Source organism: Molothrus aeneus, chromosome 4 (genome assembly GCF_037042795.1).
Source record: "Molothrus aeneus isolate 106 chromosome 4, BPBGC_Maene_1.0, whole genome shotgun sequence".
NCBI lineage: Eukaryota > Metazoa > Chordata > Aves > Passeriformes > Icteridae > Molothrus > Molothrus aeneus.
The window spans coordinates 31,622,033-31,638,912 of record NC_089649.1 but is presented as its reverse complement, the minus strand read 5'-3'; the positions used below and the strand labels follow the sequence as shown (position 1 = coordinate 31,638,912).

Genomic DNA, 16,880 nt, shown 5'->3' with positions numbered 1-16,880 from the left:
CAACTTCATCAGGTCCTGCTTTCAGAATAGTCAGGCTGGGTCTTTGCCTACTGAGTCATAATGTGTCCAAGTCAAGAGGTGTCTCACATTTCTTTGAGTCTCCTATCTAGAATCCTGTTCCCTACCATGTCCACAGATTCCTAATGCAGGCAAATGCAATTTAAAAACCAATTAGAAACGTAGAAGAAAAGGCATCAGAATTTGATTTCCATTGCAGGTATCTGGCTGAATCTGACAGGTTTCTGGATTCTGGGGCTTGCAGGGGTTGTATGCTTCATGGCTTGAGATCTCTGGAGCTGCCAAAGATGCTGGCAACACAGCTTTCAAGCAGAGTTGTTTATACAATTCTTCTCTCCTTAACTAGCTGAAAGAATAAATGAGTGAATGAAAGTTCTTACCCAAAAGAATACAAGAATCACTGGGTCATTTTGTAAAAAAACAAATACTTCCAGTAAAGGAGAGGCAGGTAGTTTTGTAGTGCCTATGAAATACTCATGAAGTAGCATGTGCTGCTTCAATGAGACTTACCAGATGCACTGAAAAAAAATCAATGACCTGCAACTGCATCCAAGAAATATAGTTGTGTCTGTGTATATATCTCCTAGGAATAGAAACCTCTAACACTATCATGATGAAGTGTATTGACAATAAGTTTTCCCATACAATACAGGGCTAATTGTCAGTTTTCTGCTTTTTGCCTTTAAAATGAATTAGTGTGATTTATTACTGATGCATATGATCACAGAAAAATCAAGCTGTATTTTATGCATATATAAACACAACCATTTATGTACACATACATTATTAGAGATATTTATGATAACTAACCAATCCAAAAAGGTTTTTTGAAAATAGGTTCCAGAGCTTATTGCAATTGATGGCATCCTCTGAGAGTTAATGAGCTAACTCTAAATGTGTCAGCTCTGTCTCTCACACCTGTACTGTCTATTTCAAAAGGTGTCAGTGTGCATAGACTTCAGGGAAAAGCTGCAATTTGCCAGAGGAACACTGATGATTAGTGACATCCTGTGCTATTTTCATGCTGCTAGCTTCCTTGGGAGCATCTTGCAGTTGTTTCCAGCACAATTAGAATTCCAGGCCTTCTCTGTGAAGTGCACAGAAACTCTGTTTAAGGGAATATTTCAACATTTTCAAAAAACATTTTATCTCAAAAATTTAGCCTGAGGTAATGTTATGCTGTTGGTTAAGCTATAAGACTGTTATCCACTGCTACTTTTGCACATCTTTATGCTTTTATTCCCACCTGTGACAGGCAAAACCAGAAAGGAGCAAATGTGTTCATTTTCCCTTGTGATCTCTGTCATGTTCCTCCTGTTGGCGGTTATGGAGAGTAGAGGTTACACACTATTCAGAAAGCAATCCTCAAACTGCAGTAGCAAAAATATGGATGTAGAGTTTGGGAAGCCATCTCTGGCTTTAAGGTGTAAATTGGTGCAAGGGTATGCTTGGATACTCAGCAAATGAGGTCCTCAGTGAGATGAAAGGAAAACTCTGCACACACATGAAGAGAGCCTGAACAAGCTTTTGATAAGAGGTTGTAGCACTCTATAGGAACAGAAAATTTGGGGAGCCTGTGAAAGGCAGAGAGCTGGAGGCCCAGGAAAGAGGGGTGCTGACATCCTGCAGGGTGGTTCTCATTTCCAGAAGCATTAAATTGAGGAGGGCTGGTACCCTCTTACCTGTGTGTCACTTGACTGACAGAGGTTGCATCCCTGAAAGGAGGCCAGCTGAAAGAGAGGGATGTTTAACTCAGTGCCACTGCATCTTATTTCACCAGACTTATCTGCTCAGCATCTCCAGGGTGATGTCTCTCATGCAGCCACCCTTGCTGCTGTGACAGTAACTTCTTCCAAAGCAGGAAAAGGTGCTGCAGTGGATGGGAGCTGTGGCAGCCTTCCTGACTTCCATCTGTACCGTGTGCAGTAAACATCCTTGCCTTATTCTGGGTTTTGGCAACCTAAATTGATTATCTGCCTCTGTGGCTTCTTTTTTTTATTTTTCCTTATTTTTTCTTCTTTTATTTTTTTTCATTTCTTTTGCATAAGGCATAAGAAGAGGATCCTGGAGCTTGATTTCTCAACTTGGTTATTTGCACACAGGCCCAGCTACAGATTATCTCACTTACTTCTGCCTTGAAGCTTGAACAGGACTAACACTTTCTTAGCAGTGTTCGTTAATGTTGCACAGAGAAGATGTCTTTATAAATGAGAGACTTTCACTAGTGCTTTTTCCTTTGTACTGCTTAGATGCAAGCAATTAAAAGTGTGTGCTTTTTCAGGCAGGTCAGGATTTCTAGAGGCTCTTCACACCTATTACTGCATGTACTTCTGGGAGAAAACAAAGAGCTATTGTTATGTGGAGAAATTTGTGTCCTCAGGGCAAACTCGAAAGAGTTGGAGATCTGCTTTCTCTCAGAGATTCTAATGATGCTATTAGGAGGGTTACCTGTGATTATAAAGGTAGAAAACAGGTTCTTAGTGCGTGTTACAAGAATGTGCATGTACTATAGATTTCAAAAGCATATCTTTAAATCTGAGCAGGACTTGGAGTGTTCCTGTATAATAATTAAAAAAAAAACCCTACAAAATCTACAGATATTTCATTAAGAGAAATGTTATTTCTTTCAAATTACAGATCCTAGTTGTGTTTCAGTGGAGACTAGATTTCTTTGAGGCTTTTTTAGAGTCCCTTCTAGTTTGATTAAACTACACTGATGTTTATTATTTTCTTTGAACTGTGCCAACTGATGATTGGGTCATAACTCAGAAACTGCTTGACAATATTTTCTTCAAGACAAGAAAGCAAAAAGAAAAAGTGGGGATTTCTTTTGTGGGGAGGTAATTATTTTAGACATAGTATTCAGTACTTGTAAGTGTCCTGTCATGCCAAGTATTTGACTCACTTGTTTTTGTTTTTCCAGTCTTAACTTAGTGCTTGTGTTATTAAACGTGAAATTCCTTACTCCTGGTGGCAACAATCTAGCATTACTATTTTTGCCTCTTTTTTAACTGGAAGAGGGCAGTGTTAGTACCTTTAGGGTGTTAGTACTCTTATCCTGAGAACCAGGAGCAAAATAAAGGCTTTTCTTAGGTCATAATAGAGCTATTAAGAGCTGACCTTGTGTAGATTGTAGGTCAGTGCTGTTGTGTTCTGAATTGTTTATCCTTGGAGCAGGTACAGTGCAAGGAAAGAACAGACAGAAAGTGGCAAACAGGAAAGGACAGGAAAGGTTATAATATCCAGTCTCGTATCCAAATTTATACCTGGTATCTGTCTAACACACTTCTGTATTCTTCAGGTAAACCAATAATGAGTATCTAACAAAAATTGGTTCTATTCATCCTCTCACAGAATTTGTGAGGTCAAGGAATTGCCTTTATGTTCATTTTACAAATTTGATAAGGTTACAAACCTGTGTGCTGTGAAATTCCTGGTGGCAGAGTGGATCTAAAACTGTGTATTTGTGTTAGCAGCTGCTGTGCTTTCAGTTGTGATGGCTTTGCTGTTGCAGGTATATTCTTCTTTTTCAGAAGTTTGCCTCTTGTTTATTATTCAGCCACGTACACAGTCATGCTGGCATAGCAAGGAGATACTACCTCCAGATGCTTTACATTATGAAGGTTTGACCTAAATACTGTGCTCAGATAACACAAGAAATATGTGTCAGAACAAGAATCTAATCATAGGTCTTCATGTTAGGCTGCATACTAAATAATACTTTAGGCTTTAACTTCAACCAGATAATTTTAAATTTGTTTGTTGAAGCTTTTGTTCAAATCTGCTGCTTCACTGAGGATTAAATTCTTATTCTACTTACAATAGTGTCCTACTCTTTTCCCTTTGAGAAAGAGGCTAGATGGAGTAATTTTGATTCCTTTAAGAGGGCACAACTAACATTGTGAGCACTCTAAGATGCATTTTAGTCCCTAAATTTTTTCTGGGGACTAGAATTTTTTCTGGGCACTGTTATGTGTGATGTTCTGGGCTGGATGGTCTTGTGACATTAGTCTGTACTATTTCCATCGTTTTTCCCAAGCCTATATCTTCAACTGATGCCTAAATGGGTCTACTGGCCTGTCTTGTATGTTTGTAAACAATTTGGGGATTTCTGTGTGGTATTTGTTTTGATAGAGCTAAGTGCACACACAAAAATACAATATAAACAAACCTGAAGAAAATTCTGTTTGATCCAACACCAGTTGTCATTCTTGGCTGTTGTACAGGCCAGCAAAAGTTCAATGTTTTCTGCTCTGGTTTTCATCCTGAATCATTTTAGCTAACAGTAACTATGCAACTGTTTGTCTCTATCTTGGTTCTAAGCATATTTATGCTTATTAAAGCAATTTGCAATGGCTTCCTGGGCAGAAAAACAGAAACAAACCACAGCATGTTTTTTTTTTGTTTTTTTTTTTTTTTTGTTTTTTTTACTAGAGGAATCATATAGAGAATTTGATGCATTTGTCAAATCTATCCTGACAGAAATTATTCATGCTCATGAAAAAAAAAATAAGAAAGGTGATCTCAAACCTAAAACATTGGCATGAGTTGAGAATGTGTTGCTATGACAGAATAAGTGTTTACTGTCAATTAGTATTTATTATAGCAGAGTGTGAAGAACATCACTTCTCAGAAAATGGTTTCCATCAGGAAAGATATTTTGGATAGCTGCTATATTTGGACAGCAGAAGTGTCTGCGGTCTTGGGTTGTATCTCCCCAGTCAGATAAATAAATATATGTTAAATCAAATGTTGATTATTTTTAGGTGACCTGTTAGGGGAGACATGAGAAATTTCTGTGGAGGTGATGCCATCTATAGAATAAATGTCCACTTGATAGATGGCTGCTTTATTATCAGGTCATTATCTCCATCAATGTTGAGCAGCAAAACAGCTAGAGATCATCAGTGGTCCCCCTGGGAGGCTTTCCCAGCACCATTCTGCTGTGAAATGGCATTGCTCTCTCTGACACCCTCTGGCTGCTGGTGTTGGGCACTGCACAGGGAATGCCTTGAGATCACCAGTGAGTGTCAGCCGTGCAGGTGGAGTGGGGCATCCAGGTAGGACTGCCTAGAGAAATATAGGTTAAATTGCAACAGGAGTGATAGACTTACTATAAAGTGACTGAAAGCTTCAGGTAGGAAGCATTTCAGCATTTCTGAGGTGCAGCTATGATGTTATTTTCAGAGTTATGCTGAAGTTCCACATTTGCTTATTCTAAAAGGTGTGTACCATCCATGAAGTCGAGTTTTAATTTCTTGCATCAAGTCATTTGTGCTTTCAGCTTGCAAGTAAAACCTTTTTGCATGTGTAAACTCTGCCTACAGATGGCAAACTTTGAGAAAGCCAAGTGAAATTATAAATTGTATAGAATTCCAGTATATAGTTTTAGTCACTGGAAGGAGTACCACTTACGCTGTCCTGGCTGTTGTGTCCAAAAGATTTAAATTATAAAATAATTAGTATCCACTCCCAAGTAAAAACAATGTAAAGTATAATTAGAAGTAGCATTTATCTTGAACAGTTTATTGAATTGAGATTTCATAAAGGTTATTATGTCACAAATTCAATATACAGCTCTATGATATCAATAATCTTTAATCTTTGCTACATTTCAATTGTCATATAAATTGACTAACATTAAAGATTATTGAAAAAAAACATTCTTAATCCTGAGATCCTAATGACTTTATTCTAAAACATTGAAAGGCATATGATTTTGCTGTTTCAAATTATTTTTCTTTCTGTTTTGGGCTGCTGTGATAATGACTAGAAAGTGATAGCAATTTTAATTGTGTTCCCATTAAGTGCAATGGTTCACCATATCCTCACAACATTTTAACTCAGGCAAATGCCTATTGAATTCAGAATGCCATAAACTGATGGATTATTTCCTACATATGTATTTTCTAGTGTGGATGTTGTAAGTTGTCACTATGGAAATAGATTCTAGATCAATACATTTTCTTCAGGAATCCACCTGTTTCTCTGGCAACAAAAATCCTAGCAGAAATAAGACACTGAAGTAAATTCTTCAGCTGTAAACAAAAGAGAAGAATTTTTTTTTACTTCAGTTATAAGTTCTACCATTGATTTTGTTTTTCATAAACAGAGGTTAGTAAAACCCTGCACCTTCAAACCAGGAAATGTGGCTGTTACAGCATTGTGGAGAAAAACAGGAAGAAAAATTTTGGAATGTTTATATTTTTGACCATCTGAATTGCAGTGTCACAGCACTCTTCTGAACCTTGTTAAGTAACATATTTTGGTATCACCAACCATTTAAATTATAGACCAGATTCTGTTGCTTTATTATCATAATGGAATAGATGGATCAACACACTGCTATTTTTAATGCAGGCAGTAGAGCAAAGAGAAGAAGAAATATTTTAATATTTTGAAAACCGCATTCATCCAGGATGGGAAACAACTGTTTCACCAACTCTAATGGAAATGATTAGCAAGATGAAAATATTGTAAAATTAACAGTAGCAGAACACATAATCTATGTTTTGTATTATTTTTGTAAGACTTCTAGTTAAAAAGCAGCACAAATCCTTCTAGTGGCTGCATTTCTTGAAATTGCAGAGAAAGCCTTCAAGCACAAAATAGGAAGCCATGGTGATTACTCCCATTTGCTGCTCTTTCAACCACACATTTAGCTGAAACCAAAACTGCATATTTAATAGAATTTAGAGGACAGAAAAAAAAATTATTATTATTGGTATGGGGTGCAGCTACCACAGGAGTCTATATTTTAGAAAACTTCTGCTGAGTGTTGCACTAAATCTTCTTTTCCAGCATAACTGCTACATTTCTCATCAATTTCCCTGATCATTTTGAAAAGGTAAATGACTACCATTGATCTGACATCATAGATGGAAAAAAATATAGTATATACACAGTTCACATTACAGTACTGACAGTGCCAATTTGACACTAAGTGGTATGAGGATTTTTAAATATAGATATCTATATAAACACATATTCTTATCTTCTCCATCCCCTAAATCGCCAGCATGTTCAAATTTTTCTTCATCTTTCTTACATGGTCCCGATGAATTGCTCTGATGCATTACTGTGGCCAAAATGTCTGTAGTAATGTCTGCATACAGAAAAGCCTAAAGTCTAAACTTCAGGTGCTTCAGAAGCAGCTTCCTACTAAGGCTTACCTTCCTGACATTTTTTATTGTTTTGAAAATATAAATAATAGTTTTAAAGATTGTAGAGTGAACAGAAACAGATGCCTCACTTTGCTTGAATTGTCTGTGACTAAGTATTCCTGTCCACTGAGCTTGTCAGTGAGATTTGTGCTGTGGTAAAGTACTTTGTCAGGACTCAATTTCAACGTTTAAATACTTTTGATTTCATTTGGAACATTTTTTCTCTTTGTAAGGGAGAAATAATTTTAGTTATGCCAGATGTTGTTAATACACTGTTCATTATTGTTTAACCAGAAACATAATTCTTAGCACTGTATGAAACACAAGTGGTCCTTTTTTTTTATTTATAGATGACAGCAAGAATATTTGCTGTCTCTGTACTGGGGTATATTAATATTTTGCATTGAAGGACAAGAAGGCAAAGATTGTGGCTAAGTTTCTGAGGAGAAGCAGAATGTGAAATGTTTCAGATTTCTAGAGGGGTTTGGGAAATGCCTGTAAATGGGGCCATATTTTTAAATCACCCTTTGTTCTGTTTCTGAAGTCCCATCCATCACTCAGTGAACATGTTCGAAGGACAGGTATAGTGGCATGCTAGCTGCAAGGCTGGAAATATAAGAAGTAGGCGAACTCTGCAGTGGAAGTTTGTTTACAATTATTGCTAAAGAATAATTAGGTACTTTTTGACTCTTGTCATTTGTCTTATTAGATAAACTGTACTTTGGAAACAAGCTATCCACTCATAAACTTTCCCAGATACGTAACTCGTAAAGTACCGCACTTTGTCAGAGCCAGATCCATTAACCCTCTGACTGGTGCTCTTCTCTTGGGTTTGATTGCAGCACCACACAGAGGCACCCAGCCCATCCCTGCTGCCCCCATCAGCCTTGCCCTTGGATGTGTTAAACAACGCCGTTGCTGGATTCAGCACTGTGGAAGACCTTATCCGCTATCTCGAACCAGAGCGGTGGCAGCTGGATTTGGAAGATTTGTACAGGCCAACGTGGCAACTTCTTGGGAAAGCATACATTCATGGGAGGAAGTCAAGAGGTAATTTACTCTTCTGTCTGGCCTTGCAGCTTGCTGTGGGTATGATTTCTTGACTAAGAATTAAGAGCATTCTTCACCTTGATTTTTGGTTCGAAGAAAGCAATACGTTAGAAAGAGAGCAGGTTCCATTGTTGTTCACTGCCCTCACCATTGTATTATTTGAAAAAGGGAAATAGATAAACTCAAAGGAATTTAGCAGGATAGGGCAGCGAAGTGGAATTAAAAAAAAAAAGCAAACACAGCACTTTGCTGTAGGGAACCTGGGAGATCTTTATTTCCCTAAAGTAGCAGGGCATCTTGATGGAGTAACATATTTGCAATTCGTGGGTTTCTTTTTTTATGGAGGGCAAAAACTTTATTTTAATTTGAGGTAGGTAATATCTTATACTTACTGTATTATGTGAGTGATTGTTTATTTCCCTAAAATTTTTCCAGTCTCTACATTAAATGAATTGAGAGCAATACCTAAATGTTTCTCTTTGATGACACCTTAGGGAATACCATGTGTCCATGTCTGGGTTGATCATGCAGTTGTCAACTTCATCAGAGGTTAAGTAGACTGTGTTTTCAAAATTTGTAGATCTATTGATCAGCAACTCATTTTCTTCCTTCTACATCTGACACTCCTGAATTTCCTGCCACATCCCCTCCAGATGCTACCCACTACTTCATGTTTATGGGTAAACATGGATAGTGTGAAGGCAGTGCCACCTTCCTTGCCCACCATACGGCATGAAAATGAAAACATATGAGCCTAACTGAACAGACTTCCCTGCTGGTGGATGTAAACTAGAAGGTTATCATCTAAACAGCAAGAAAAGGGAGGAAGTAGGACTTTGCACAGCTCAAATTTAAGGGTTTGACAGTTAATTCTTAGATCAGAGCCCAGAAATCAGCCTTTGTGCCCTATCTGTATTGCTATAGCTGTGCAAAGAGCAGCTAAATTATGAGCCAAAGAGGAGGAAACATCTTTAAAAGCTCTCAGATAGTCATTTAACACTTCCTTAATTAAAGAGATTTAGTATTTGCCAAATGCATGCCATAAGCACACAGTAAGTGGGAGAAAAACAAAATGCAGGTGTTGGATAACATCTATATTGACAAAAGAAACTCCCTGCAAGACATATCTTAGAAGGAAACTATCAGAGTAAATCTTTTAAAGACTTCTAATTAGATGCTGAAATAGATTTTTTCACTGAATAAACATATCATGGTATTGCCACATTTGTCTTAGAGACCACCCTCAGACTGCATTACTGAGTCTGTAATATAATAGCCTGAGGTGGAAAATATGTCCAGTTGAAATGACATAACACTATTCAATAGATAGGAAAAGCAAAAACTTTTTATTCTTTTTTATTTTTTTCCCATATTGATATACTCTCAAGCAGAATGTTTGCTGTATTTCAAAACTTTTTTTCAGAAATGTTTGTGAGAAGGGCATATCCTGAAATTTTTTGGTTTATTTAAACTCTTTGATTCATTATTAGATCAGTTTCATTTTTACAGTGTTTCAGTGTAAAAGTTAAATTCCTGTCCCATTATCATAAACAAGTTATTAAAAGTGTATCTTACTTTATGTAGAGAAATATCCTCTAGTCCTACATAATAATTGGTATGAAAAACTATATTTAGACAACCTAAATTCCAGAGAACTTCTGTCTCTGATGTTTTCTCTGGATAAAATGCTTCCATAAACTTCTAGTCAGAAGAGAAGAACCAAGTTCAGAGGCTTTGATGTCAAAATATAGTCACAGATTCTTTTATGCTATTAAACATGCATAAAAAGAAAATATATTTTGCTGTGCAAAAAAAAATTATTCCATCACTTCCCACTGAAATCTATATGTAATCTTTAGATCATATTCTGAAATGTCCTTAAGGAGGAAAAAAATAGTCCCAGCGAAAACATAGTCCTTAGCAGTTGTGGGTTTTGTACAGTTATGTCACTTTTTTTTTTATTTATACCCCACTTCTTCCTTGAGATTTTGTAACAGCTCCTATTGTAGAAGCCAGTGAGAAACTTATACTCCCAGGAACATCTCCAAAGTGCTTAGGAATGAAAACCATTCTGCTGCTATCTGTGCTCACACACAAGTGCCCCAACAGGAATTTAATTTGTTTCATTGATTTTGAGAGCAGAACCCAGCTGGAAAAATGTTTTGGGAAAGAAGTTTCCCTATGGTACTCGATGCACATCCAGAAGATGCCAGAAAATTGCATTGCCGGTTGCATAACACTAGTAATTTCAGGCTGCTGTGAACATGGATTAGTTCAGTTGTGTGTGCCAGTGTCAGCACGCTCTTGAAATGCACTTTACTGTAGGCCTACCTGCAATCTAGATTTTTTATCCTTCACTTATTTTTATTTTAGTGTTTCCCATTTATGCGCTACTGCAGAGTCTTCACTCCTCCTGAGCTAGTGCTAGACAAAAGAGCCTTGACTGTTGTGTCATGTTGTGTCAAACATGATACATGAGTGGAAGCCAAGTTGAAGGAGTGTTTAAATGTTCACATTATAACAGGTACTGTAACTCAGTGCACTTGGGAAATCCACATAACCTTTTATTGTGGTTAAGTAAACACTTTTAAGGGAATATATACATTCTCTCATCTAGTTTCGTGCCCACAGTGTGTTAAAATAAATTTTGAACAGACAGCTACTCTTTGAAAAAATAACAGCTTCATTCACACACTTCAAAGAAGTGATTATATAAGCACTAGATAAATTTGCCACAGACCTTTTAATGAAATTGAATTACATAAGATAGGGCAAGGGTTCATTGTGAGGTATAATAGCAATATACCTTAGTACATTTTAAAGCATGGAGATCAAACATGACATTTGTTCATCTCTCCTGAAGCCTGTTGTAACAGTACAGCACCCTGAAAGATATCTCCTAAGAGCTGACTGTGTGTTCTCCAACAGAACCCTTTTAAAATTAATGTCTGCAGGTCTGAGGGGTTGAGTTCAAATTAATTTTTTTGTGACAAAGTGAGTAGCATGCTGTTTATTTTAGCGCATTGCCCTTTTCTCTATAAGTACAGCTGGCTGTAGGTAGGGAAATTGATGCATTCCTCTGCTGCTGGCAGAAGGCAGAAGGCAATGGAGAAGGACATCACCACACAAGAATCTCTCTCCCACTGCTCTGTGGGCCTGCTGGAAGGGGTGTCAGTGCTCACTTTCACTTTCAGTATCCCATGGTGAAGAGCTGAGCAGCACTTAAGATTAACTTCTTCAAATTCACCGCACCAAGCATATCAGTCTCTGCAGAAACAACCTTCCAGGAGAAAGTATTAGCAGAACTAGCACTTCTCACAGTGTGCTTCAGGCATTTTATCCTCACTCAGACAGCTCACTTATTACATGTTTGAAAACATTACGGAAGAAAGAAATACTCCATTCCTGTCTACAGTCCTTGATTAATGGAGGTAGACACATCCACCTTTTAAGTGACTCAGCCTACAGCTATTAGCTGATCAGAAGGTCTTAAATAATTTCTGGTTTTTCACAGTGAATCTCTCCTCCGGAAGTTTTGTCTCTCTTTTCCTCCGCTCTCTCCTCAACTTTCTCCAAGGAATGCTCTTGCAGTGTGGGAGGCAGGCCGGTGTCCTATCAGTAACGTTATTGGAGTTATTACACACTCCTCCCTCTTAAAATTCAGTTTGTTTATTTAGGAGCCTATGTTAACCTGATAGTGGTGGAATGAAGTTCCCCAGCTTGGCATTCACTGTGAGTGCAAGCAAAGAAAAGGCTTCAGTGTGTTTAACTGACCTTTCACAACAATAAATCCTTACTTATGGATGCCAGTATATGGATATGCCTGCAAAAGAAATGTTTGAAGGAACATGGATTGAAATTCCTTCCCAAAGATCTGCTCCTTGGAGAGTACCACTGAGCATTTCTGCTAAAGAAATCCAGCTTCCAAATTTTTTTAATGTCTTATGTGTTTAAATAGAATTAGGAAGAATTATCTTGCCTTGATAGGCTGAAGTTCTTCTTGATGACCTCTTAAGGCTCTTTACATAGTAAAGAGAGAAAAAAGATATTTCTCCAGAGGGTGATTCAGACCAGAAACTTATTTTAGCTTTATTGTATTTATTTTTATTCATTAATAGATGAAATTAAAGTATTTTTAAGCTATATTAATGCACTGGGGTTCTTCCCCCACCCCTAATTTTCTCTTGATTTAGCTTAAAACCAGTTGGTTAAATGTCTTTATCACTTTATTCGGGGCCTCTGTTTCACTCATCTCAATAGCCATGTTATCATAGTGTTTTCATTTTCTCTTTATCTTTTGGGTTTTTTGCTAGAGAGAGTAGTATCCCTGTGAATTAGACATCACTTCTGTTCCTTAATGGTGAGTGTTGAGAAAAACAATTCAGACAAAAGATCCTAGATCATGATCACTATAGTCTGACTTTTCTGAAATAAATTCAATTTCCATTGCTTCTCACTTTTTTTTCCCCCCAGTCTTATTATTTTTTCCCAATTTCAACCCCTTATTTCAAGACTTGTTAGCTCTTGACTATGCAGCTAAGATGAACATAAAGGAGCTTGTTCTTTCAGATCTTTTTATTAACCTTGCTATTCAACCATTGGCATAGTGAAACTTTAGTATGATACAGTGGAACCAGTTTATAGGGAAATTGGTTCCAAATATTAATATCTTTAACCTGCACTTCAAGTTAGTTCCTTACAAGGAGGAACTTTTATTTAAGACACATCAAGAGAAAGTGAAACCTAGTGGAACAACAGAAATTCCTATATATGCTGCTATGGAGAGGGAAGAGAAAATGGAACCTACTAATAGTTACATAGATATACAATCTTGTGCAGTTATTTATTCTGTGCAGAATTCCCTGATGATGACAACTCCTTGAAGTTCTTAGTCCATAAGACTTCTGCTTAGATATGAATGGTTTCATTCTTCTTATAATTACAATGCCCTAGCAAAGAAGCAATAATTGAAATTGCAACAAGAAGTTTGAGTGCTTTATTGCAAGAGAATTGAAAATATCTTTGAAATTTTGCAGGATTCTTAAGAGCTCTGTGTGTGTTTCTCCAAATCCAAAATGACCGTAGAATAACAACACTGGAGCTCAGAGTATTGGTGTGAACAAAGTGACTTCCATTAGGGTTGATTTGATAAAACGTGTACTGGAACATAGCAGCCAAATCTTGCTTTAAATGGAGCCAACTTTGCCAGAGTTATAAAATAATGGGTGAATATCACTGTGCAGCGATCATTCCATTTGAGTTTCATGGTGTTCATGGAACTGTGCTGGGCCTACACAAAAGGGAACCTTCCCTATGGGTTCTGCACTGCTGAAGTTGATCTGCCACGAAGGAGCTTGGATTGCAGATGAGAAGAGCACAATTTTCTCTGTCTGTTTGCAGTGGTGGATCTGAACCTCCTGAAGGAGGAGGCACGGCTGTACAGCTGCACCCCGCGCAACTTCTCAGTGTCACTGCGCGAGGAGCTCAAGAGAACGGACACCATCTTCTGGCCGCTGTGTCTGCTGGTGAAGCGCTGTGGTGGAAACTGTGCCTGCTGTCAGCAGAGCTGCAACGAGTGCCAGTGTGTGCCAACAAAAGTCACCAAAAAATACCACGAGGTATGGACTATTTTTACATTTACATGTTTGGAAAAACTGAAAGACAATCAGGGCATTTACTTTTAATAAAATGAATGCACTGCCATTAATATTTTAATATTTTATGTATTGCACTTTTAGTTAATAATTTTTTAGCATTTTAATTAGGTATTACATTGAAAAAGGTAAAATCTTTCTTATTAATATACTTTTCTGTGTAACTATTAATTTCTGAGGTATTTGCTGGTGCAGTTCAGACACATCACAGCCATACCTTTTGTTCTTTCTCTAGTGGTAGATATTGACTTTATGAAGAAACAAATATTTGTTCATTTCCATTGCTGTAAATTTATAGCTAAAATTGTTTATTATAGAATTTTCTAATTGGGTTAACTCTACTGTTTGCTCTTAAATAAAATTAAGTAGAAATCTGAAATTGAAAGACTCTTCTTTGGCAAAGCAACATGATTTAATCATGTTCAACATGATTTAATCAATTTTGTAAATGGCTTGAGGTAAAAGCAAAAATAGTAATGAGTGGGTAGAATTAAAGAAGACATTCAGTTTTAATACGCTTCCTGTCATCCAGTGGGTTTCCAGTGCAATCTAGCTCATAATCTAGGTGTTTGATGAAGTACTTGCTGTTTTCTTGATGCTTGGCTTCTTCTCCTTCAGGTTCTTCAGCTGAAGCCAAGGATTGGTGTCCGGGGATTGCATAAATCATTGACAGATGTACCTTTGGAACACCACGAGGAGTGTGACTGTGTGTGCAAAAGGAATACTGAAGGATAAACATGATATAATTGTGCTGTTTTCTTTCAAAGCACATTCAATCAATGGCTGATTCTATTATGGGGCTTGTGCATTATCTCCTTCTGTAATCTCAGTTGTTTGCTTTGGGGATCTTCCATCTTGAAGATTTACAGTGAGCTCTAAAAAGAGGAGAAGCCAAACTGGGATTATATGTTGTGTGACAGCTCTGTTTGGAGGCCCAGTGGAAGGATGGGAGAAAGGCATCAATGAGGGATTTAAAATATATGTATTGTTGTTGTTCCCCACAATTTTCTTGGCAATACATGGATTAATAATTTAGGAGTAGAAAATAGATTTAAAAGGCTGACATCATGGAGACTTGATCCTGCTGGCTGTCTCATTTCTACAGCTCGAGTACATCTGGCCTCTGGTTGAAAACACCTGAAATCTTTCTGTGTTCAGCTACTCCTACGTACTCTAAATCAAAGCGTTCTCTGTTGTATAAACTTGGGTTAAATCAGACTGTCTTTTTCTGAATTAAATTTAATTTGTCTAATGCTGGTAGGAAGGACTGGATTTTTCCATATGCTCTAGTAAAGCTCCTGCCTTTTAGAAGGAAGACTGGACAATAATGTGAGCTAAGGAAGCAAACATTGAAAAGATCAGTGCCTTTATTCTTACTACTATGGCTGATGATTTTTTTTGTGTGTTTGTTATTTTTTATCGTGTACATTTTTATACTCTCCTTTTGACGATATAACTATTTGCTTTTCTAAACTTGTTAAATATATCTATTTTTACCAAAGGTATTTAATATTCTTTTTTTTTATTACAACCTAGATCAACTATTTTTTAGTTTTGTGAGACTTTAAAGCCAGACTTATACAGTTGGAGGAACAGAAATGTGACTACAGTGGGAAAGAAGCATGATCTCTTTGCAGTTTGTTTCTACAAAGTGAAAACTACAGGTTTTTTTTTTACCTGGATGCACAGTAATAGTAGACAAAGATATATGGATGAAGTTCTAAGCTTGCTAGCTCCATGAGCCTAAAAATATGAGAGACAGAGGTTACTATAACCAGTTTCAAAAGTTGACTTTAAAAATTCCCTCTCTCCATACTGTCCTTTGTTCAGGTAGAAAAGAAATGAGCATAGATGGATGCATTCTGGCTTGTTTAACTCTTTAATTTCTTTAAAGGAGAATGACCTACAATGTAAGAAAAGAAACCAGTGGCTTGCAGCCGTCATGATTCATCATGGTCATGGGAAGGCAGCCCTGTCAATGATGAAGTCTATGGTTTTCCATTGACAGAAACAGCTGCTTAAGTACTGTTCACTCACAGGAATGTAACACTCTGCAGAGCAGTTTGATGAACTCTATGGTATTGTTCTTCTGTATGTTTTATTCTTTAACCCATACACTTATCCCACCCCATGCAAATTGAAACGGAAACAGTAAAGTATTTTGCTTGTAAAATGCTTTAACATTATGCCTAGTTTATTTTTTTGACTATTGGATTTTCAGATTGTAATGAATCACAAAATAAAGTAATAATGCTAATTTTGGGAGAATAAATGTTTCAGTGTGGTTGCGTATTTGTACCTGTCAGTATACAATTTAATGGGAAAAGATAGGATGGTGATTTTCTCCTTACCATTTTGAAAGTCAGCTCTGAAAACAAAAGTCTTCTGTTGCCAAGACTTCCACTTGCTTTATTAATTCTGCATTACTGTAAATACACAAGGGGAAAAAAAGGAAAGGAATTAATATGATGATATTTGTAGAAACAGTCAAAATGTTCAAAATTGTGTGGGATGTGAAGCCATCAGATGGAAATTGCATCTTCTGTTATTGTTTCCATAGTGAAAATGAATTCTGATGAAAATTTGGGTTTTTTGCAAGTTAGTATGACTTTCTGATACCAATTCTGGAAAATATTCAGGTGGCTTCTTACTTTGTCCCCACCCTCAAACACCTACACAGTAAGAAAAATTTCTGGTGTAAATGTGACATATAATTTTCCAGTTTGAATATTAACCCTGTATCAGAATACAGAATTATGATCCCAAAGAAACCTGGTTTACTTGAGTTTTGAGTCTTTGACAAGAAGTGTTTTGCAGGGATGTTGGGGATGTCTTTGCATTAATGTTGGCCCTTTTTTGGTTTTTTTTTTCTTAATTTGAGGAGTTTTTGAGCAACAGGTCAAGGTAAAGACAGAAATCATAGCCTCTGGCATCATAATTCAGCAGAGGAATCAAAAAATGTAATTCCATTACAGAAGATTCTGCTGTAGGAAAT

General features: G+C 36.9%; 1 protein-coding gene across 1 annotated transcript in view; it reads left to right on the top strand.

Annotated features, from left to right (window-relative positions):
• Positions 1-16,157, top strand: part of PDGFC (platelet derived growth factor C) — a 122,654-nt gene extending 106,497 nt beyond the window's left edge. Inside the window, exons 4-6 of the mRNA XM_066549044.1 lie at positions 8,024-8,231; positions 13,632-13,849; positions 14,504-16,157. Of these exons, the coding sequence (XP_066405141.1) occupies positions 8,024-8,231; positions 13,632-13,849; positions 14,504-14,620 (543 nt within the window). The 3' untranslated portion in view covers positions 14,621-16,157. The remainder of the gene's footprint in view (positions 1-8,023; positions 8,232-13,631; positions 13,850-14,503) is intronic.
• Positions 16,158-16,880: the final 723 nt, after the last annotated feature.